The 22362-nt window shown below is 38.1% G+C and overlaps 3 protein-coding genes across 5 annotated transcripts; all 3 read left to right on the forward strand.

Annotated features, from left to right (window-relative positions):
- The first annotated feature begins 72 nt into the window (after window positions 1-72).
- LOC133519662 (aspartate--tRNA ligase, mitochondrial) lies at window positions 73-2530 on the forward strand. The gene has a single exon (XM_061853712.1). The coding sequence runs from the start codon at window positions 261-263 to the stop codon at window positions 2157-2159; it is 1899 nt and encodes a 632-aa protein (XP_061709696.1). The 5' UTR covers window positions 73-260; the 3' UTR covers window positions 2160-2530.
- Window positions 2531-6673: 4143 nt separating this feature from the next.
- On the forward strand, window positions 6674-8655 carry LOC133519665 (inducible metalloproteinase inhibitor protein-like). 2 transcript variants are annotated; one of them, XM_061853717.1, is made up of 3 exons: window positions 6674-6853; window positions 7419-7616; window positions 8065-8655. In XM_061853717.1, the coding sequence occupies exons 1-3, from the start codon at window positions 6766-6768 to the stop codon at window positions 8250-8252; spliced, it is 474 nt and encodes a 157-aa protein (XP_061709701.1). In that variant the 5' UTR covers window positions 6674-6765; the 3' UTR covers window positions 8253-8655. The 2 variants fall into 2 exon arrangements, with proteins under 2 accessions (XP_061709701.1, XP_061709702.1); XM_061853718.1 differs by having other exon boundaries at window positions 6735-6853; window positions 7419-7545.
- Window positions 8656-9277: 622 nt separating this feature from the next.
- Window positions 9278-14768, forward strand: LOC133519664 (SCO-spondin-like). 2 transcript variants are annotated; one of them, XM_061853715.1, is made up of 6 exons: window positions 9278-9404; window positions 11407-11592; window positions 12173-12355; window positions 12500-12679; window positions 13188-13397; window positions 14300-14768. In XM_061853715.1, exons 1-6 carry the CDS (start codon window positions 9335-9337, stop codon window positions 14314-14316), a joined length of 846 nt encoding a protein of 281 aa, XP_061709699.1. In that variant the 5' UTR covers window positions 9278-9334; the 3' UTR covers window positions 14317-14768. The 2 variants fall into 2 exon arrangements, with proteins under 2 accessions (XP_061709699.1, XP_061709700.1); XM_061853716.1 differs by lacking the exon at window positions 11407-11592 and having other exon boundaries at window positions 9320-9404.
- The last annotated feature ends 7594 nt before the right edge of the window (window positions 14769-22362 follow it).

The following is a 22362-nucleotide window of genomic DNA, read 5'->3' on the forward strand; positions in this document are numbered from 1 at the left end:
CCGCAGAAGGGCCTCAATATGAGGTCCTTCAAAAGTGTATTTTTCTTTTTAAAATCCGAAAAGACTTTTATCTCCAATAGTTGGATATGTCAAATAGTTGTCAACCTAACTCGAAAATTCTGAATTGAATTGTAAACAAAAGTAAATATTGCGTAAAGTAGGTGAATTATTTCTTCTAAATATTGATTTAGATAACTTCTGCATTCCACATATGACTGTACATCAACGCCACGCAAGACCGGCTAGTAAAGGTAATAAACATGTGGAGGAGAAACATAATTCATCTGAAGTCATTTAGTGCTTCTACTTGCAAACAGACATTAACCAACACGAGAAGTCTTACAATACATCCTTTAGCAGCGCAATGCATATTCAGAAATCAACAGTCGCTAAACATTGGGGCCTCGAGAGTTCGTCACAACAGTCAGGGAAGTGCACCACTTACAGACCAATTTAGTGTTGAAGACAGTTCCATCGAAAATGTTAACTCGTTTACTTACAGAACTCACACATGTGGGGAACTAAGAGCTTGTAATACAGGCGACAAAGTATCATTGTGTGGTTGGGTACAGTATTTACGTCTGTCTAAGTTTCTTCTACTCCGAGACCCCTATGGAATCATACAGTGTACTGTTGGCCCTGTGAATATAGACCTTTCTAACATACCACTGGAGTCTGTAGTTAAAATACATGGCGAAGTGACTCAAAGACCACAAAATGCTGTCAATTCTAAAATGTCTACTGGTGAAATTGAGGTTATAATTGATAGGTTAGAAGTTTTAAATATGGCGGATAACCTTCCATTTAATTTAAGAGAATATCAGAAGCCTAAGGAGCAGATAAGGATGCAACACCGCTACATTGACTTACGATTTCCAGAAATGCAAAGTATTCTAAGATTGAGATCACAAATTCTGCACAATATGAGACGATTTCTTGTTGAACAGCATGGATTTGTTGAAGTGGAGACACCCACACTGTTTTGTCAGACTCTTGGAGGTGCAAGGGAGTTTGTGGTTCCAACACATCATGCGGGGTTGTTTTATTCCTTAGTACAAAGTCCACAGCAGTTTAAACAAATGTTGATGTCTGGAGGCATTGACCGGTATTTCCAAGTAGCTAGATGCTATAGAGATGAAACTACACGGCCAGACAGACAACCTGAGTTTACTCAGTTGGATATTGAAATGTCCTTTACTAATTTAGATGGAGTTTTATCTTTGATTGAATCATTGCTTATTGACACATTTCCAAAACTTTTACAAAAGCCACCTTTTAGGAGAATGACATACAAATATGCATTGGAAAATTATGGCACTGACAAACCTAACATTCAATATGGCTTGAAATTCAAAAATATAAAAGATTTATTTCCAGAAAAAGCTGATAATACTGATTTTTCTGCCTATGCTTTACCTTACCCTGTAGCATTAGGAAAAATCACAACAAAAAGTAAAGAGCAAATAAAGCAAATAGCTAAGAAATATAATGTTAAAGTGGTATTGGATCATGATATTCATAAAGCATTTAATAAGGAATTCGAAGGGAAACTGAAAAATATTGTTGGTAATGAAAATGCCACTATCATTTCAATAGGGGACTTAGAAAATGCCTGCAACTGCCTAGGAGAAATTCGACTATTAATTGCTTCATTACTACAATCTAAAAATTTACTAGAACTTAGGGAAAGTACTGAAATATTTTGGTTAGTGGATTTTCCATTATTTACTAAAGGAAAGAATGGTTTAGAAACATGTCACCACCCCTTTACCTCGCCACATCCCGAGGACATGCATCTACTGGAGTCTGATCCATTAAGCATGAGATCATTAGCATATGATTTAGTCATGAATGGAAATGAAATTGGAGGAGGTTCAGTGAGAGTCCACAATGTGAGGTTACAAGAGAAATTGTTGAAGATGTTGGGAATGGATGCTGAGAAATTGAAACACTTCTTGAATGCTTTACGTAGTGGCTGCCCGCCACATGCAGGGATAGCTCTAGGCATAGACAGGCTGGTATCTATAGTATGTAACACGGAGTCAATTCGTGATGTTATAGCCTTTCCTAAGACTCATGAAGGAAAAGATCCATTGTCAGGTGCACCTAATGCCATTTCAGATGAAGACAAGGAATACTATCATATAGTTAGTAAATAACAATAAACAAATATCTGTTTATATTAGTTGTAGCAATCATCCATTAAAAAATTACCCTATAAGTAATTTTTTTTTTTATGTCCAATAGTTTCATTCCATGGCCATGTTTTACTGTCTGAGAAATTGTAATAAATGGTGCATTAATTAATAGTATGACTGGATGACAAGCTCTTCTCTAGAGAATACATGTATCACCTGTATTATACAGGCTGCATATGTATAGGATTATGTAGGCTAGATAATTTTGCTATTCATTTAACTATATGGCCATATGTGATATATTAGATATTCATGATTTTGATATACCTACTAGTGAGTATCATTTCGTACAATTGGTATTTCTTATATATAATTAAACTACATTAGTATTAGTCTTAGACATTTATTTTGTCTCTAAAACATTATTTCTGAACAAATGGGAGAATCTTAAAAAATACTCGACAAGAACATGCTCACGTTATAGGGACCGCGCGCGTTAGAGGGTTTGCCATCTTGTGGCCTGAATCGGAAACATAAACATGTACAAATAAATGTACATTGACAATTCACGCCAAAGCAAGTGCTGCCATCTCCCGTTCTCGTATGTTATCTTGTGCATAGTAGGTTACGCCATCTTGTGGGCTACATTGGAAGCATAAGCTTCACATTTCCACCTCGCGCCAAAAATCTGGTCTCCTGCGCTGTCTCCTAAAGTTTATGCACCCTCGCTCCCTATAATGGACATAACGCCCATTATGTAGGTATTGCCAGAATATTGTGTGATAATGATAAATAAACTCGTTTCTTAGGTAAGTATTTTTATATGAAGCATTTGGGTTGTGAACTCCCCAGAAAACCACTAGCGTTTATTTTCGAGCTGACGTCATTCAGAAATACTTAATTCCAAGGTTATGGTCATACAGAGACGCAAAGTAATTATCACATATTATACGAGTTTGTTGACATGATAAATGATAAGGATAATAAGGAAATAAACCGGCTGCAGTTTGGATTGCTAATGTTGCCATACATCAGGATTTCTCCAGACATCTCAGCATTTATAGCAAAGAATATAATACTCACTATTTATAGCGAGTGTCTGAGTTTTTTTGCAAACATCAACTAACCAAGTTAGATAAAAGTTTGGAGTTGGGTAAAGGGAAGCTAATGTTATACTGTAATTACAGCATATGGTACCGTGACAAGTAGGCTTAGCGCGGGTGCACCGCAACAGTATATGGCGCGCGAGAAATTAAGAGTTTGAAGAGGACGAGTACTGTACCAATGGATGGGGAGGGGAGGAGTTAGAGAAAAGGCAGTGATGCCAATGACGTCAAGATTTTTAGGATTAAGTACCTATCGATGATGAATTTTGTCAGGCCATTACATTTTTCCTTGTGGCAACCCTAGCTGCAGTGCCATCATCCATCTAGTTAACTAGCTGACAATACGTAAACCTTATTATAAACACTGTAAGGACTACCAATGGTCAGTTAAGTTGCTGTTAGTAAATCAGTTACCTATATAACGTATTGCACGTCACGCGCTATTTAGTGTTCTGATTATTGGATTAGGTTTTTGTGGGGTAAAATCTTTGGATTGGCCTGAGGGCAAAATTGAAATAGGTAGGTGCTTGTTTAATAAAATAACCACAAAACACTTTATTACACACGGTGTGTATATCATACCTACCTCATACAACCAAACCAAAGGACCTTAATTACTGTTAAGTTTCTACGTAAAAGTGAAATTAAATAAAAGTAAACAAAATCTACCTTCAAATGATCAAATAATGTAGGTTAAAGTCAGGTAGCTCAGTGACACATCGAGGCGGTTTTGTAATTGGATGATTAACCAATCAATGTTATAAGTTATAACTACCCGAAAATGTACAAATTGTTTGTTGACTTTCATTTAAAGGGGCTCGAATCATATTCTTCCAATAACTTCAGTCTTGGGCAGATTGGATCACTCAACCAGCCAGAGCAGCTCCAACAGAGCCATAGGTACTTTGCTCTTCGAAATGGCGCCAAGCGAAGGTCTGGGCCGAGGGTATCCGTTTCTCGGGCATCTTCTAGGCCAATTAATTGGGTATCTCCATAGGTGCGCTTGTTAGGCCGAAAGGGCAATTTGGCTCAAACAAGGGTAGTATCACGTTGTTTAGTAGTTATGAATTGAAGATCCTCACTTTAAGTCCTCTTATCAAGGTTCCACACCGATTTCAGTGCGGCGGTAACTGGTGTAGGTAGGGCTTTATAAGAAGGCCTCCTGCCGGTGCAGTGGTAAGGTGACGTCTTGGCTTATACCTATGTTTTTTTTTTAAATAGCCTACATTGTGTCCCACTGCTGGGCAAAGGCTTCCCCTGTTTTCCGCCACTCGTCACGGCTTTGTGCATGCTCCCGCCAGTCGCCACGAAATGAGCCCAGGTCGTCTCGCCATCTCGTTTTTGGCCTTCCTCTGCCTCGGGTGATCTGTGGTGCCCATTCGGTCGCTATTTTGGCCCATCTGTCCGGGTGCATCCTACAGACGTGTCCCGCCCAATCCCATTTGAGCTTGGCGGCCATCACACCCACATCTGCGATACCTGTTTTGGAGCGCAGCTCTGTGTTTCTTATCCGATCCATTCTACGGACTCCGAGTATGCTCCGCTCCATTGCTCGCTGGCAAATCTTGAGTCGGGACTTTTGAGCTTCTGTTTATGACCAAGTTTGGGCGCCGTAGGTTAAGATAGGCAGGATACACATGTCGAAAAGTTTGCGTTTTAGTGCTAGTGGAAGGTTGCCCTTCATTAACGCCTTCATGGACCAGAAGCTCTTCCAGGCGTTTTCGATGCGTCGATCGATTTCCTTGGACTGCCTGTTATCGAAGGATGCTATCTGGCCCAGATAGGTGTATTCGTCAACATATTGTATATCCTGCCCATCTACCGTGACCCCACGTTTCGCGCCATTGGTCATTAACTGGGTTTTTGTCCTGTTAATTTCGAGTCCGACTTCAAGACTTGCCGTGCTAAGGTCTTGTAGCATTTCCTTTAGATGGGGTGCAGTGGTGGAGAATAAGACAATGTCGTCGGCGAAACGCAGGTTTGTCAACCTTTTTTCGCCGACGTCAATGCCCATTGTTTCCCACTTGGTCGCCAGCTTCTGGAAGATTTCCTGTAGGCAAGAGGTAAACAACTTTGGAGACAGCGGGTCATATGATATAGAATCTAATATAATAGGTATCAACTGAAATAATTTTATTGTTATGATTTTTTGTACTATGTATTTTCAATTTATATCGGTCCAGACTATGCTACGGTTAGTGGTAGCATAATCTACAGAAGCTCGTCTTAGACTAGCACAGATAGTAAGTAATGGTACCCATTTTACAAGCAAACTAGCAAGCAAAATAATTCAACTGCCTTAATATTAATTAGATAATTCATTGTTCATTCGAATAATTACCTATTATTATGACTGTGATGACTGTCCAATGACCTCAGGAACTTCGCACGCCCGGTACAAGGGGCATTCCCTATAAAACTATGAAATAAAGCTGATGACATTAAAAACAACTCTATTCCAAGGTCATACGGCTTTGTGAGCACGCAATTTATATTCATTTATTTTGTAACACATCTATTTTAAGTTCGTTTTTAGGGTTCCGTACCAAAAAGGTACAAAAGGACTATGTATGGTGCGACTCTGTCCGTCCGTCCGTCCGTCTGTCTGTCTGTCTGTCTGTCTGTCTGTCTGTCTGTCTGTCTGTCTGTCTGTCTGTCTGTCTGTCTGTCTGTCACATCGCTAAATATCTCGAGAACCACTTAAGCAAATTGGAAATTTGTTAATATAATTGAAATTTGGAATAGTTATGAACAACGTTCATTTATAATTTTTTATTAAATATGGAAAATGACCAATATGTAGAGGGGGCAAAATTTCAAAGTCTAGTGACTAGGTAAATGATACCCATTTGAAAAAGCTCAAACTGGACATCCTAAAACATTTTTTTTTACAAACAGAACAAAAATGAGTTATGAAGGAAAATGTGAAAAAAAAAACGAAAAATTATGAAATATTTACATACCTCTATCTTGGTAACTTTTTTTTAATTCACAAAAAACCTTTCCGATTTCAGTTTGCAATTTAACCAACTTTACGTGTGTATATTACACCTGAAATTTCTATGAGATTACATAAATACACGTTCTTTCAAATAAAAGATCATTTTTTGAAATCGGTTCACGTGATAGAGAATTATTCTCGAAAATCCAACATATGTCAAATTAGTTAGACAATTTGCCGATAGATGGCACTGTACACAATTATACTTAGTAGTAGTAGTAAAACTCTTTATTGTACAGAAATGAAAACAAAACAGGAAATAAAACACTCATCATTAGTACAAAGGCGAACTTATCCCTTTAAGGGATCTCTTCCAGTTAACCTTTGAGCAATTAGTATAGGTACTTCTGTTCAAAAGTCATTCGCCTTTATAGTTACACGAGATAATTCAAAGTTTGTACGGAACCCTCGGTGCGCGAGTAAAACAAACTCGCTCTTGACCGGTTTTTTTGTATAAGTACAGGATAATTGGGTAAGGAAGGAAATAACATCAGCAGTCGAATATTGGTTGTCGTGCATTATGGACGGTAACACTTTGTTTTTAGTTGTTGCTGGATTAAGTTTTTGTGGGGCTAATCCTTTAGATAGTGGGGACAATGGTGAAACAGGTAAGAGTTTGTTAAAATATACTTAGTTAACATTTGCGAACAATCTTAAACAGAGCAACCTCAAACTCAGCAAAGCTTGTAACTAATGGGTACTAGGTGACGGTAATAAGTCTGCTTGAATCCCGTAAAAGCCATTTATTTTCCGTCACGGTATACGTACTTAGTTAGATACATCCATAACATCTTATAATTCAGGAATAAAAAATCGTAATGAACACACAAATAAATGACTTTGAATTCAAACCCGGGACCTCATATTTCGTAGCACAGAGAATTTGAAATAGAGGTGTATTTTCAAAGAAAACTTTGAAGCCACGTAAATTTACTGACATCTTTCGGCGCATGATTAAAAATTTTTGAATGCTTTTTGACTTTGATCCTTATTCTTTCACAGATATGTGTTAAGTTTGTTAAATATCAAAATGTACCGACTAGGCTAGGAGAAGCAGGGTTATGGTCAGCGCTGAGTGCACCTTTAAAACAAACAACTAAACGTTAAAGGTACACATATCTTCACCGTTAAGTCGATACCCACTTTCGCATCTTACCTATAACATTCTTCCAGCTATACAATGCAGTGACAATGAAGTGTTCTCTTCTTGCACCAATGGGGGCTGCGACGCGCGCAACTGCACTCAGCTTGGGAAGCCGGTGCCCTGTGTTAAGCTGCATGCTGACAGCTGCATCAAGGGGTGCGTGTGCAAACCGGGATTTCTACGGGCGGCGAACGGAAATTGTGTAGATGAAACAGAATGTCAAAAAGGTTAAAGTATTACCTTTTTAGCTATCAGCTTGGCAGAAAAAAGTGCCGTATCGTATGTTAGGTTAGGCTGCATCAAGGGATGCGTACGCGTGTGCCACTATACCTGCAGAGTTTAGCTAATGGTTTTTATGCCTACTCTACCTCTACATATATGACTTTTATGTAGAGATTTCTGTGTTTTTTATAGTTTTAGACAAGAACATATGCTCACGTTATAGGGACCGCGCGCGTTAGAGGGATTTGATTACGGGTTGTTCACAAATTATGTGAGTGCGAGAAATACCCATTTCTCGCTCTTACATAATTTGTGAAGTGTGAACAACCCGTAATCAAAATTCGTAATTCGTAAATTTGTTAATTCGGTCAAATGACTTTCAAACATCATACATACAATCAAGCCAAGCAAATAGAATAATCGTAATATAACATGTTTCCATTTGTCTCCCAGAGCGCTGTACAGGCCCACATGAGTACTTTTCCTGCGGCGGCGCGTGCGACAACGTTTGCGCAACTTTACAGGAACAGAGCCAGAAGAACTGTCCAATAAGGAACATTAGATGTAACGATATGTGTTACTGCGATGAGGGGCATGCGAGGGACGACAATGGTGTATGTGTTCCCACCGAAAACTGTTAACTATGCGTATCGACTTTACGTTACATGAAAGGAGTCAGAAGAAGTGTCTGTACCAACCTGTATAACCTATTAAAGCAATAAATACACTGATTACTGATTACTATTTAATAAGGAACATTCGATGTAACTAAATCTGCTATTAAGCCTGATTTACATGCGTGGTGAAACTTGCCAAGCGTCAGGGACACAGTTATGCGTTAGAGGGAGCAAGCGATATTGCTATCTCATTCCACAGCATAGCTGCGTCCCTGACGCTGGGCAGGTCTAGGAGTTAAAAGGTAACAAAACTTGTCAACAATAAATATAAATATTCCATAATAAATATAAATATATAATCCTTTAAATACAGGTAGTGCTTGATTTTCAAGTTTTAGGATAAGTAAATACATTTTTATACTCGCCTAGTATTTCCTTTGTTTCACTCATACCCCACCATGTAAGTGTCTATCACTTGGTATGTATCACACACTTATTCATAAAACGTTACAAGTCTCAATTAGTGAATTTATGATTTATCCTTATCATTCAAATACATGAGTCAAAATGACAGACTAAAACAAACGAATAATAGCTAAAATATCTATATTTAAGGCTTGTAGTGCTTTTATGAATAACGCCATAACACCATTAAAATCCATAAATAAGTTTCTTTATTCATTGCATGAAAAAACGGTAAACAATTGAATGACATAAAATACCTAATTAGAGGGTAGGTACGGTCCCGGAAATTGATTCTTTAGCAACTTGCGGTTCAAGTAAATTTGGCTGTATATACTTATGGTAAGAGCTGTCTATTGTAACGTGACACGTTAACTGCTAAAGAATCAATTTCCTCGACTGTACCTATTGTATTGTTTGCTTATTATGTCTTAATCGGGAGCTGAATGTTTATTTAGCACTGCGGCTGCTCGGCGCCGACAATTGTTTTAGAAAAGAAACTGTTCAGTGTTCACAACACAAGTACGAAAATAGTGAGTCATCCTTTGCTCTTGTTGTCGCGACTCTACAAATAATGGCAATAAGAATATAATTAAGGCGTAAAACAGCCAGTTTGTTCAGACGAGGCGCAGCGGTCGAGCAACATGGCGCAATCATTAGCGTTTGCCGTTATCATAACAGTGGGAATCTCAGCGGCTGCTGCTGAGAGCACAGGTAAATACGAATCATAAAAATATCTGTAGGCAAAGAGAAATCTCTTTTATCTACGCTGTAGGCAATATTTTACGTAAGTAAATTCATTGGAACATTACGAAGTGTGTAATTTTGGCTCATAGGCTATTCAAGTAATCAGAATAATTGAAGTAGTTACCGTTGTTAACCCCCGACGGGAAAGGGTTATAAGATTGTGTATCAGTGTGTATCTCTATGCCGCATGTCTGTAACTCAACGGTTTTTTAAAGTCGAGGTCGATGCTGCCTGTCGAGATGGTTCTGACTAGATGGCGCTGTTTTAATTTTGTCTGAGTTTTTTTACCTATTGATTATGCTAATTGACACTTTATAATTTAACGCCAGTGATGCCTAAAGAAAAAACCGGAAATCAAACACGTTTTTCCAAATTGGTATCCTACGTTATGTATACGTGTACCTAACTACCTACCAGCTGTGCCAACTACCTACTTAAAAGTAGACGCACGTTATTAAAATGCACATAATTATCATAATTTGTGAATTAAGTAGGGGTACTTTCTGGTAATGCATCTCCACCGGTCATAAAGTCATAAGCATAAGTACCTCTCATTGTCTCATTAGCAAAAATGCAGTTTTAGGATTCAGTCAGTGTCATTAAAAAGAATTGATTGTACGAGTAATAGAGAGGTAAAGTGTATGAAAAAAATGTACTCTTAGTTTGACATCCAAAACAGATGGCGCTATACTGCGTCATATATATTGCGGTCACTGACAACTTTTGACTTTGCAAACGTCAACTTTTGACAATCAGAGTTACCGCAAAATTATGAAAAGAATACAATCTCCATAGGCAGAACTATTGCAAAAGTGTCCAGCTGTCAGCTATAAATAATAGTTCCAAATCTCTCCAGAGTAGCGCTTGAGTAGCTAAGAACGTAGTAGTCGTTATTGACGGAGTGAAGTGCGCTGTCTATGATTTGTTTTTTTTTTTCAACGAACCTAGAATAGGTGTTGTAGTGTCCTATATACAATACAAAGAATAGTATATACTCTTTGTATTGTAGTGCCACCTATTTAAGGTTTTTTGACGGACACTTTTTGGTACATGGAGATTCTATTCCTTACCTCTACCGCCCATAAGCAAAATGTATGAAGCTCTAAAGCGCCTCATCTCATTTACCTGTCAAATTCGAAGCACGAAATTGTCTTAAATTGTACACATCTTAATCAATGTATCTTTGGTGTCCACTGTCGTCGTGCCGGTACATTTACCTTACTTTTATTTAAAGCTAGGTTGTAGTTGAAAATAATACAATTGCCCAAATATAGCTACAAAAAATGTGATGACGCTATGTTGTTAACTGGGCCTTACCAAGAACCGAACGTTCGTCTCAGACCGCCAGAATATGAGTGACCTCAAGACCTGTTCTAAAGGTGCGAGAGCGGAGGCCAAATTATTGGTTCACCAGCAGTAACCATAAAACGTTATGTTGAAACATATGTAAGACGTTGCTATAATTGTATTTAATCAGGTTTCAAAAACTAAATTTAATTTCATACAGCAATAAAACTTTCACAATAGATTTACGTGCCTAAATTTATCAATTTTCTGTCAAGATTTGGATAGTTTAGATTTATGTAGGTTTAGATATACATAAGAAGAAAAAGCCGCCCCTAATAGGCCCTGAGCACAATACTTACTTCTTATATCTATGGCCAAATAGGACCTTCAATCCAATAACCGTTTTATTTTCATTATTAAGAAAACGGTGAATCCCCAAATTACAAGAAATGGGGCGCTTTTATTTACCTATCGTGGAAGGTAGCGAATAATTATGGAAAATATCGTTATTTGTTGTTTTCTGAGTGCAAGTGAGTAGACTTTGACCACGCTAACTTTGCACAAACTTGGCAGTAATACACATCCCTATAAGCTCCATACTTGTCGTAGCACTTAGCGTGGCGTGGTCCGACTTTATGACTTAGCGCTCATTTCTTTCATTTTTTATTTGTTGGCTACACAGAATGCAACAAACCGAACGAGGAGAAGCGCTGCGTGACTATCTGTCCACCGCAGAAAAGCTGCCGAAACATGGACATACAAGTATCTTGCCTGCACAACCCCTCAGAAGTTTGCAAGGACACATGCGTCTGCAAAGAGGGTTACTTCAGGAATGCTGGAGCTGAATGCGTGACGAGAGACGATTGCAGTAAGTGTTTTTAGTTAATTTTATTACTTACCTAATCATTTTCGAGGACATATAAAGATGCTTTCATCATGATCATTTTATTGATTGAAAATGGATTTCGTTAATTATATTTAAGAACCCTGGGTTACCTATTATTTGAGATTTTGTTCTTAACCACTTTCCACCTAGAGAGGACACATTGAGGTTCAAAACACTTTGAGGTCACGAAACTGTCCAACTACGCATAGCACCCTTAACAGCCATTGATTCAGAATACTTACATGTGCCTCTATTATTGAATATCTAAATACCATATTGTATCCAATTATCCAGTAGATTTAATTTCCAGTTACCTGTAGAGATAGGATGGTTGCGATTCTATCTCTATCTTCATCTACATCCTTGTTAGAACATGAGGGAAACGATGTCAGACGATAAAATCGCGACCATCGTAGGCAAGCTGGCGGTAGACAGATCTATATAAAGTAGCGGCCGGAACCGCCATCAATCTACCTTAAATAGTATTTAAAAGGAGTTATAGAATATAAACTTCAAACAAAGCCCCAACTGTCGATAAAACCCCCTGTTCTTTATTTTTCAGCAAAATGCGGCGGCCAAAACGAATACTTCTCGTGCCGCGTTCAACCAGACCAGACGTGTGCGTCGCTCACTGAAAAATCGACAGACCAGGACAGTGAGCAGTGTAAGGAGCAGTGCTACTGCAGCCCCGGTACTGCGAGAGATGAGAACGATGTGTGTGTGCCAACCGACCAGTGCAACAAACGTAAGAACTCGTCAGAATGTAATATGATACTACAGATAGTAGATAATCGTGACAGAAAAAGTTGAGATTAGACACATCCAACCCAACTTTCTAGCCATTACTGACGAACTAGCAAACTCTAAGTATATCCATGTCTTCCGACAGCATGCGGTGACAGAGAAACCAAAGATTACTGCCCCGCCGACTGCGCCGCCGACTACTGTCCTAAGAACGCGAAGACCGTCTCTTGCCCTCGCCCGACTGTCTGTCCTACGCCCCAATGCAAGTGCAGATTCAATTACCGTCGCGCTGACAATGGGACCTGCATACCTACACGCGATTGCCGTGAGTATTATTCTTAGCCGTTCCCAAAAATGACGCCTTATCCCTACTTATATTCTATTTTAAAAATAAAAGCGATGTGAATTGCTAAATTAATTACGTTGGACACTTTCTGCTATCTTACTGCGGAGTGGAACGGGGAAATAACATATACCTTTCTTTGTCTCTCTCAACAGAAAGTCTCCAAGGAATACATGTACAACACCGAACTGTATATTTAGGTACCTAAATATGTAGAGTCAATCCTTATTAATTGAAATGCAGCTGAGGAATAGCTCGAGAAAACTGCTGTTTTGATAGCATATTTTTTCCAACTTACCTCTCATAAATAATTCAAACGCTCTAAAATTTTAGAGTGGCGGTTTTATCACTCATCATATCATGCATCACTTTCGAACTTTCATATCTGTTAGAACGTGACAGGCATGATGACACATGATAAAAAACCGACAATCTTAGCCTAACTGGAATCCTTGGATACTGATAGGTATGATTGGTTCCATTTCCACAGCCCCATTCGAGTGCAACAAGCCTTTCGAAGAATATAACCCTTGCCCGCCGCTCTGTCCAAACGGCTCCTGTGGCCAGGCCACGCCAACAGGGGACTGTCCAGCAATATTCGGAAGAATAGGCATTGTACTGGAATGCAGCCCGAGCTGTCGATGCAAGAAGGGTTACTTTTGGAATGAGGACAAGGTCTGCGTGCCTTACAATCAATGCCGTATGTATATGGTCTATTGTTGTATGTATTTGTTATGACGGCTGTGCAAACTCCCCGAGAAAGGCCGAGAATGAGTGTGTACATACTGCTCCCTTCTCGTTTCGCATTTACTCGTCTCATCTCGCCCGTCTCCGATTGGGTCGTAGTGAAGCGGTGCCGAGACTCTCCGCAAGAGACTCTTGACAAGTGTGTACAGCCGGCATTAAACAGTAATGCTAATTAGGTATCATTGTATTGTCAAAGAAAACTTTGTAGCCACGCAAATTTACTGCCATCTTTCGACACATGATTAAAAACTTTTAGAACGCCATTTGACTTTGATCCTTATTCTTTCAGACCGCCTGTTCTATTTTCCTTTAAAATTAATTTGTAGTTTTACATGTTTGTAATTACTTTCACTGATATTTGATAAATTTGTTAAATATCAAAAAGTGGCGCTATCTTACCGGGTACAACCTAAAGGTTATAGCGCCATCGCTCGAAACGATGTCGACAATCGACGTACCTTTATCCTTTGATCTATTAGATGGCGCCCCTTTTTGATATTTAATTTTTTTTACACATATCACTAAAGTATAAGGTTCAAAGTCAAATGGCGTTCTAAAAGTTTTAATTATGTGTCGAAAGATGGCAGTAAATTTGCTGTAGATACAAAGTTTTCTTTGACAATCCACCTCTATTTCAAATTCTCTTTGGTATCATTAATAATAGGTAAGGACGTGCTACTTTCACTCCGGAGTTCACGAGTACCTATGTATGGAGAAGCACTCGTCCACTATCGTCTTTATTATCGTTTTCTTTTGTTTAGTTATTGTATAACTATTGTGTACCATCGAGAAATTACCAGAATTCATGATTTTTTTAAATTTTGATAATACTCAAACTTCCATTTTTTTTTTCAGCGGGAAAAGGCAGATAACTACGGAATAGATAGAGGAAGAACGTAATTACTGCGAGCAACCCTTCGTTTATTATTATTATTGATGGCTAGGACTATACGATGGCCCAGCGCAGGCCAGTCCAAGGGATGCATTTATGCGTTAGAGGGAGTAAGTAATATTGCTATCTCATTCCAACGCATAGCTGCGTCCCTTAGACTGGCCTACGCTGGGCCACAGATTAATAAATAGTTACTGGGCCATCGTGTAGGGGAGCTCTGAAGTTATAAAATGTCTAGGTGCTGAAATGGCGTGACATCCTAATCTTGAAATTTTGGCACCCTGATAATTTAGTACCTAATTAGCTAAAAAAACGACACTACATGGATTGAGTTGAAATCAATAACCTAACTAAATAAGCAAGTAGCCTGTCGCAAATCTCTTAAATCTCAGAGTTTCACCAAATAAATAAAATAAAGGTTCTTATTTTTAATGTTTTTTTTTTATTACGGGAAATACGAAATTATGCGATATTTTCTGTTCTCCTTTATACGTCTCGTCGTATTTATATTTAAAAATTACAGCTTTCTGATTAAGGTTCTTAATACCACAAAAAAAACTGAAAATCGGGTGAAAATTAAGTAATGAAATGAATGGCCATCCTCAAACACACCTACTAAATCGGAGCACGGGTCTATCGGTGAACATACTTACATCAAAAAAATACCCACAACCGAATACAGTACCTCCTCTTTCTAGGAAAGGAAGTCGGTTAAAAATTAGGTAAACATTGGTAAACTTGAGGACGATGGTTTTTTATACTCGTACTGTACTGCTGTACTAAAGATTGATATAACTTCGGCTGTACCTACCTACTTAACCCCGTCGCCCCTTCGAAACCGAACGGCCTGTGGGCTGTCTTGTCAGCCCCAGTTGCCAGCTTCGCATTTGCAAAATAAATAGGATTGGTTGGTTGTTAAAACACCATAAAACAAGTAAACATGTTACCATAAGTACCATATACTAAAAATGTTAAAAAGTAAAGTAATATGAAATAGAAGAACTTTTATTTTTTCATAGGTGTTCAGATTATCTTCGGCTTCACGGATCTGAAAAAAATGAAATACTCGATTAGGTCTTACTTATTATCAAATTTAAGTATTATATAAGTATCTTCATCAGGAGCACCTGGATGCCAGCTTGGGCCCTTCGACTCAGTCCAAAGGCGTGCTGCACGATTCGTCGACGATCCCAAACTCAGAAGCGGTATTGAACCTTTAAGTCTAAGGAGAGACTTTGCGTCCTTATGTGTGTTCTACCGCTTGTACAATGGGCTGTCCTCTGAAGAATTGTTTGACATGATGCCCACGGCTACTTTCTATCACCGCACCGCCCGCCGTCGGCAGGGTGTTCATCCTCACAACCCAGAACCTAAATGGTCACGCACTGTGCGGGTTAAGAGGAACTTCCTCCCGCGCACGCTCCGGTTGTGGAATGAGCTACCTGCCGAGGTTTTCCCGAGGGTCTACAGTATGAGGTTCTTCAAAAAAGGAGTGTACAGATTTTTAAAGGGTCGGCAACGCGCATGTAACACCTCTGGAGTTGCAGGCGTCCATATGCTACGGTGACTGCTTACAATCAGGCGGGCCGTATGTTTGTTTGCCACCGTCGTGATATTAAAAAAATCTTCATAGCCCGCTCTTGAATAATTACATGAGCTTCATCTTTAACTAAGGTTGCTGGATACAAATTTAAAATTACCTGACAGAATTCCTGACTCGTACTGACAAACGGCCACAATTTCTGAGATGTCAAGAAAATTCCTGACGTCTGGTAACCCTATCATTGACCCCATGGATACTTGTCGCAGACTATTACTTATATTCATTGCTCAATTGCAGGTGGCCCATTCGAAGTTTATCAGTTTTATCACATTCGTATCGTATCAATAAAGAATCAAGTTAAGTTTAAAAAAAATCGAATAGACCTCTGAGGGTCTAGCCTAGATGCCAATCATTTGCGCAGTGGCAAACGAAACTGGGGCCCTACCGCAAAAACCGAAATTTGCAAATTGCGGGGATTTTTCACTTTTACTCTTACTAAGACGTAATTAGAGTGACAGAGAAAAATGCCCGCAATGGGGAAGGCGGCTGAAAGCTAATTGTAGATGGCGCCACTAGAGTTTGAGACAACTCGACCAACTCATTTTATGAAATTTATAACTTAAAAAAATATTTGTATTTAATAAACCAATGTTTAATAAAACTTCATAATTAAACTCTCTGTATAAGTATTAAACTTTGTGTCTGAGGCCGAGAAACTGTCGGTTAAGTTTCAAAGCCATTCAAATAAATAGTTTTTGTTTTGCCTATATCTAATAATCGTCTGCTTAACGCAAAAAATGGATCCTCATGAAAAACATGGACGTCTGACTGTAACACAGTTAAAAGCACTTTTACGGGAACGCAAGGCATCCGTAAAAGGGAAAAAAAGACCTCATAGAAAGGTTAAGTATATTTGGCTATGTACTGTTTTCACTCGAAAATATTATGCCTAAAATATCATGGAAAACATTATCAACAAGTTAATATTTTACGACCAAAATAATAATTTTCAATTGAATCCAGCATTAAATGTCGATTATGAGGCACCAACAGAATTCGCCTGTGATGTAAATTCTTACAGAGATATCAATGCAGATTCAAAGCTCCCACCTCTGATCATCTCTAATATAAAAAACTATTTAGACCGGTACATAAATATCTCATTAAATTAATAAATAACTTATTTGATTGTGGTAACTCACGTTTCCATTAACTATTATGATAATTTATTTATTCGAAGAAAAAAGGTGGGGCCAAACTAATGTCATGTCACAAACTCTAGTGGCGCCACTTAGTAGCAGAGTTTGGCAGCCGCCTTCCCCATTGACGAACTTCGATTTTCGCGGTTATAAGTAGCCCTGTTATCTCTCTCTATGACTCTTTATTCTTTATTGTATTGCAGTTATGCTCATTATACATTAGGTGTTACAATTTTGTTTTTTAGGTGTTTGTTTTGCTCTTCTATATTAGCGTATCGTTCCCGACGAATTGGCATCTTTGCCAGGTACCCTGGTCAGCTTAGAGCTGGCCATGGAATAGGGATACATAATACACGGATCAACCAAACCACTCTAAAACACCCAACACCTGGCAGCTATTCATTGGTAGACCTCAGAATGGTAGATCAGCGGGATCCAGATCGGATCCGATAATAACAAAAGTATCCTCCTTCATAGAGAATATCGGGCAGAATCATAAAAGTTCCTTAAAATATCCTTGTGCACGAGGTTATAGAAAAGAGATTAGCAGGCGTATTCTGATTTTAATAATAGGTCATGAATTAGATCAGGATTAGTTATGGATCTGATCTGTCAGTATCAGAAATGACGTTTTTGATTGAACGGCTTGAATGTCGATGAAGAAATGTCGTTATAAAAATCAAAATACGCTATGGCTAGAGTGGCTATGGCCAGTTCTCCTTCTAGTTGTTAATATATCCACTATAGGTACGTTACATTACGCGGTTAGTTATCAGGTTATCACATTGATGTGAATCCACATGCGGCTGTATGAGCGAGGCGAGGCGGCGCTATGCATGTATGAAGCTAACAACATCGGAGCAGCGTGCAGATCCGCATCCAATCCAATGGGAATTTGGGAATACCGCCTTATATCTACCGTGAAAAACGAAAAACCAAATTTCGTTAGCTTCCTCCTTAGTATCGCTCTTGCTTATTCAAGCGATAGAGAGGCAGATAAAGAAATTTCGTTTTTCGCCGTAGGGATAGGTCCTCTGAACAGTAAACGAACACTGGGTTTATAATTAACTTACCGCACTCCTCATATCTCACGCAGCGTGTTCCCTGCCTGTAATAACCGCTATCACAGACGCATTTGAAGGAGCAGTCATCAGAAGCCGCGCAGTCGTACATAATGTCACGGTTTTCGCAAGTCCTCGGCGGCGGGCATGGGGGTACGCAACGGAGAGCCTCGTGAGCGCCTGTGCAAGGCAATGCTGGAAAATGTATAGACATTTTTACACAAATCGATTAAGCCACAAAGTAAGCTCAAGAAGGCTTTTGTTGTGACAACGATAAATAAATACTTTAAATACATAGAAAACAACCATGACTCAGGAACAAATATCCGTGCTTATCACACTTATAAATGCCCTTAATTGCCCGGGATTCGAACCCAGGACCATCGGCTTCATAGGCAGAGTCACTAGGTCACTACCCACTAGGCCAGACCAGTCGTCAAATAAAATAATCGGAAAATCGGTCGAAAATATATTTTAAAATATATTACAAATTTAAACATAATTTTGGAGATAATGTACATCCGATACACGGGCTGCTAGGACATCAATATCATCCCAAGACGTCCCACAAGAGTCGATTAGTTCTAGTTGTAGGTAAGTATTCCTTCCATGAAGACATGTCCTCCGTATGGATGACCGCCGGTTGCCCAAAACCGTATTCTACTCTAAATTGGTGGAAGGCAAACGCAAGCACGGCGGTCAGCATCTGCGTTACAACGACGTGCTCAAACGACACCTGAATGCTTGCAACATCAACCAGCGACAGAGCATCTTGGCGGTCCACCATTTTTAACCACATCAAATCGTTTGAGGAAAACCGCCTCAATGCCTTAGATACCAAAACGCCAACAACGTAAAGAGAGACCGAAGCTCTCTTACACGTATACATACAACGCGTCTGGTCAACTATATTGTAACACCTGCAAAAGAGCCTTTAAGACCAAGTTCGGCCTGGCCAGCCACATTAGGGCCCATAATCGGCGTAATCCGTAATTGCTGAGGTCGCCGTCATCGAAATCGATGAGGAGGACTACATATAGTACAATGAATTCAGTCCATTATTCAGTCTATCGACCTGATACCGCATTGTAACCAGAATCGCATGCAAGTTCTTGAACCGCCTTAATGGGGCGTTAGTTCAAAGGATTCGATTGACTTACCTAAACGAAATCAGATATTATCTCCGACAGACACATCCTTACTGCCGCCATACATTAACAAATTCGCCAAAAATCATCTGACAGACCATTGCCAGAAACATCTGTGTATTCTGTATCTATAGACATTATTTAGAAAGAAAGAAACACATTTCTTTGGGTGTTACGACTTAAATTATTACTTAGAATACGACAGAGCGTGGCAGAACTTTGCTTAGCAAGAGATTAATCGAAAATCACACAATATATCAAATTTATTTATTCAATACCTACTTTGTAAAACGTCCAAGCTAAATTTCTTACCTCCTGCTTCCACCATCAGCGCACACGCCAACACAATGAAAATTTCTTTAAACATGATGCACCGCACTTAGCAAGTCGATAACAACAGCTGGTGTTTGTCGCGTAAACTTTATATAAACGTGTGTATTTTATTACTTGTTAAGGGCAGTTGGGGACACATGTTGAATGGGCATTTCTCAGAGGTGGCGTTTTTACGTGTCCGGGGGCATAAACACATGAATTTGTTGCCTATAAAATCTGAATTAAATCATGGAAATCCACCAGCATCTGATACACCTGGACAACTGGTAAAACATTCCATGTAGTATATATATTATAAGAAAATAAATGTTAAGTGCTAAAATTGACGAACAGTGGGTATGTCCCGCACCCAGATTTGTTGAAACAAAAAATCATAACTTAAGACTGGAATTTTATTTTAATTTTTAAAGTTGGTTCACGTGTTCAACATAAGCCTATCATTTATATTATTAGACTCAAAATAATTTACGCATTAATATTACAAAATAAATCCAATTATTCGACTTGTCCCGCGGCAACACGTGATTTCACTGGAATTTATAAACCTTGTCGGCATTTCACAAAGGAATATACCAGGAACTCCGCGCCGCGTGCGCAGGTAGCGTCAGTCGCGCCACGTTTACCGGCGAGAGCGGACGTCGGCTCCCGGTCTGCAAGCAAATTTCGTAAAGGTGTGTTCGGCATTCGGTGGGTTTGGTTACGTGATTTTTTGAATTCGGTGAAGCCATTAATTGTTTAAGTGCTTATGCTTTTTTCGGCTAAATAGTGCGTAAGCCACCCTCAGAGGTATTTGATTTGGATATTAGAAACTCTTTTACATACTATGATTATGTTTTCTGTAATTAATTAAAAGCGATTAAAATTGAATTCAGTGGGCGTGATAACCGTGGATTCGGTGGGTTTTTTGACCACCGAAATCAAAAAATAGTCCACCGTTGTCAATCTTTACTATATTGTTCGTTATTTTTGTACTTTACATACAATGATAATTTAAATTATATACGTTAACATGTGCTTATTATATATGTCCAAATAAATATATAATTTTGATTGTTAAGCTGGTGCCATATTTATTGGTTTTTATTTACAGCACAATCTGCAATCTTATATGAACATGCATACAAAAAGCAGTTACTTTAATAGTATAAGTGTATAGGAAAATTACAGCTTCTGGAAATATATACCTGACTTGGAAAACCTGATAACTCCATCTTTAGCACAGCATGACATTTCACTTCCTACATTTGATTCAGATAATGTCATTGAATCAGACGATGATTTAAATATATTTGATTAATAGCAGATCTCAATAACTCATTGATATCAAATATGTTGATTTATTTTTAAGAAATATTTTTATGTGTATATGTTAAGTGTTATTAGACGAGAAATGTCACCTTGTGTTAATTTTTATGTAGCTAAAACTAAAATGTTAACGTCTCTTAAAAAATAATTAAAATCTTAATGAAAAAAGACTGTCAAAGAAACTGATAATTTCCTACCATTTATTATTTTAATTTAATAGTCAATGACAAAAGAGTATTTTGTTTAAGATAACTTTAGAATTTAATGAGTATTGTGATATTTGTGATGTGTCTGCACATTGTCAGACAAACCGACTGAATATTATATAAATAGAGATATAGACATTACTTAGTTCAAATTAAGTTTAAGCAGGGTATTACGCAGGTTTTTCTTTTCAATGTTATGTTAAATGTTAAAGCATAACTGTTATTTTCTTCCTAAGATTTTTTTTTGATTTTGTTGTTGATTGTCAAGTGTTTGCTTGCGAGCAGGCCAATTTTGCCTTGCTTTTTAAAGATCTATATAGTTTATTTTGAGAGATTTAAACTTTAATTTGTTACTGATTTTAACTGCTTATTCAAAATAATGATTCTTTTACCGTTCTATCTTGATTATGATTTGACTTTTAGTTTTTGAAGCCATTTACTTTTATAATCATAAATCCATAGTTTGTAGCAGAGCATAACTTCGTTTTATGATGAATCACAATAATAACATAATTATATCTTCATTATGATGTCTTTAAATTGATAATAAAACTATTTTAGTGCTAAAATAATATTGTTTTATTACAATCTTGGTAAATTTTGAATTCAGTGGCACCCTTTTTATTAATATTGATTTCAGTGAGTGTGTTTGATTTCAGTGTTTTGAAAAACTCAAATATCTCGCGAACCTTTACGTCTATAAGGAGGCCTTCACTACCAATATTTTTTAAATTTAAGCCTAATTGTTAATTTTAACATCACATGTCTATAAAGTAAAAAAAAATTATCGGCACCGAAGTCAGGCACCGAACGTCACCTCTGAGAAATGCCCGAATATTATAACAAAATTTAGTTAAATGGATAGAAAATGAGCCATGCATTATAATAAAGTGGAATTTAAAAAATTATATTGAGATTATAAAAAAGTACAAAGCTCCGAAGTCTCAAAATAAAATATTTTTTTTGTCTTTCAAAACTAGAAAAGAAAATGGTACCATTCGATTTCTTACATTTTATTGAAAAATAAATTGTATGACAACTATACACATAAACGCAATATTTCAGGGTCAAAATGGCAATTTCCTTGATCTTCCATACATTTAGGACAGACTTATGTGATGTGACGTCACATCACCTTATCATTTTGTTAGAGGCGTTTCAATCGTCGACTGCGAGCGTCAGGCTTCAACTCTCATTTCTGACCTTTGTGTTGCTTAAATGCCATGAGTCC

This window comes from Cydia pomonella, chromosome 7 (genome assembly GCF_033807575.1).
Source record: "Cydia pomonella isolate Wapato2018A chromosome 7, ilCydPomo1, whole genome shotgun sequence".
Taxonomy (NCBI): Eukaryota; Metazoa; Arthropoda; class Insecta; order Lepidoptera; family Tortricidae; genus Cydia; species Cydia pomonella.

Excerpts from the sequence above, each read along its gene's own strand:
- LOC133519662 (XM_061853712.1), top strand. The coding sequence starts at position 261 with ATGTGGAGGAGAAACATAATTCATCTGAAGTCATTTAGTGCTTCTACT.
- LOC133519665 (XM_061853717.1), top strand. The coding sequence starts at position 6,766 with ATGGACGGTAACACTTTGTTTTTAGTTGTTGCTGGATTAAGTTTTTGT. Across the intron at positions 6,854-7,418 it reads TGGGGACAATGGTGAAACAG|CTATACAATGCAGTGACAAT; the intron begins GTAAGAGTTTGT and ends ACATTCTTCCAG. Across the intron at positions 7,617-8,064 it reads TGAAACAGAATGTCAAAAAG|AGCGCTGTACAGGCCCACAT; the intron begins GTTAAAGTATTA and ends TTTGTCTCCCAG.
- LOC133519664 (XM_061853715.1), top strand. The coding sequence starts at position 9,335 with ATGGCGCAATCATTAGCGTTTGCCGTTATCATAACAGTGGGAATCTCA. Across the intron at positions 12,356-12,499 it reads AACCGACCAGTGCAACAAAC|CATGCGGTGACAGAGAAACC; the intron begins GTAAGAACTCGT and ends GTCTTCCGACAG. Across the intron at positions 12,680-13,187 it reads CATACCTACACGCGATTGCC|CCCCATTCGAGTGCAACAAG; the intron begins GTGAGTATTATT and ends CCATTTCCACAG.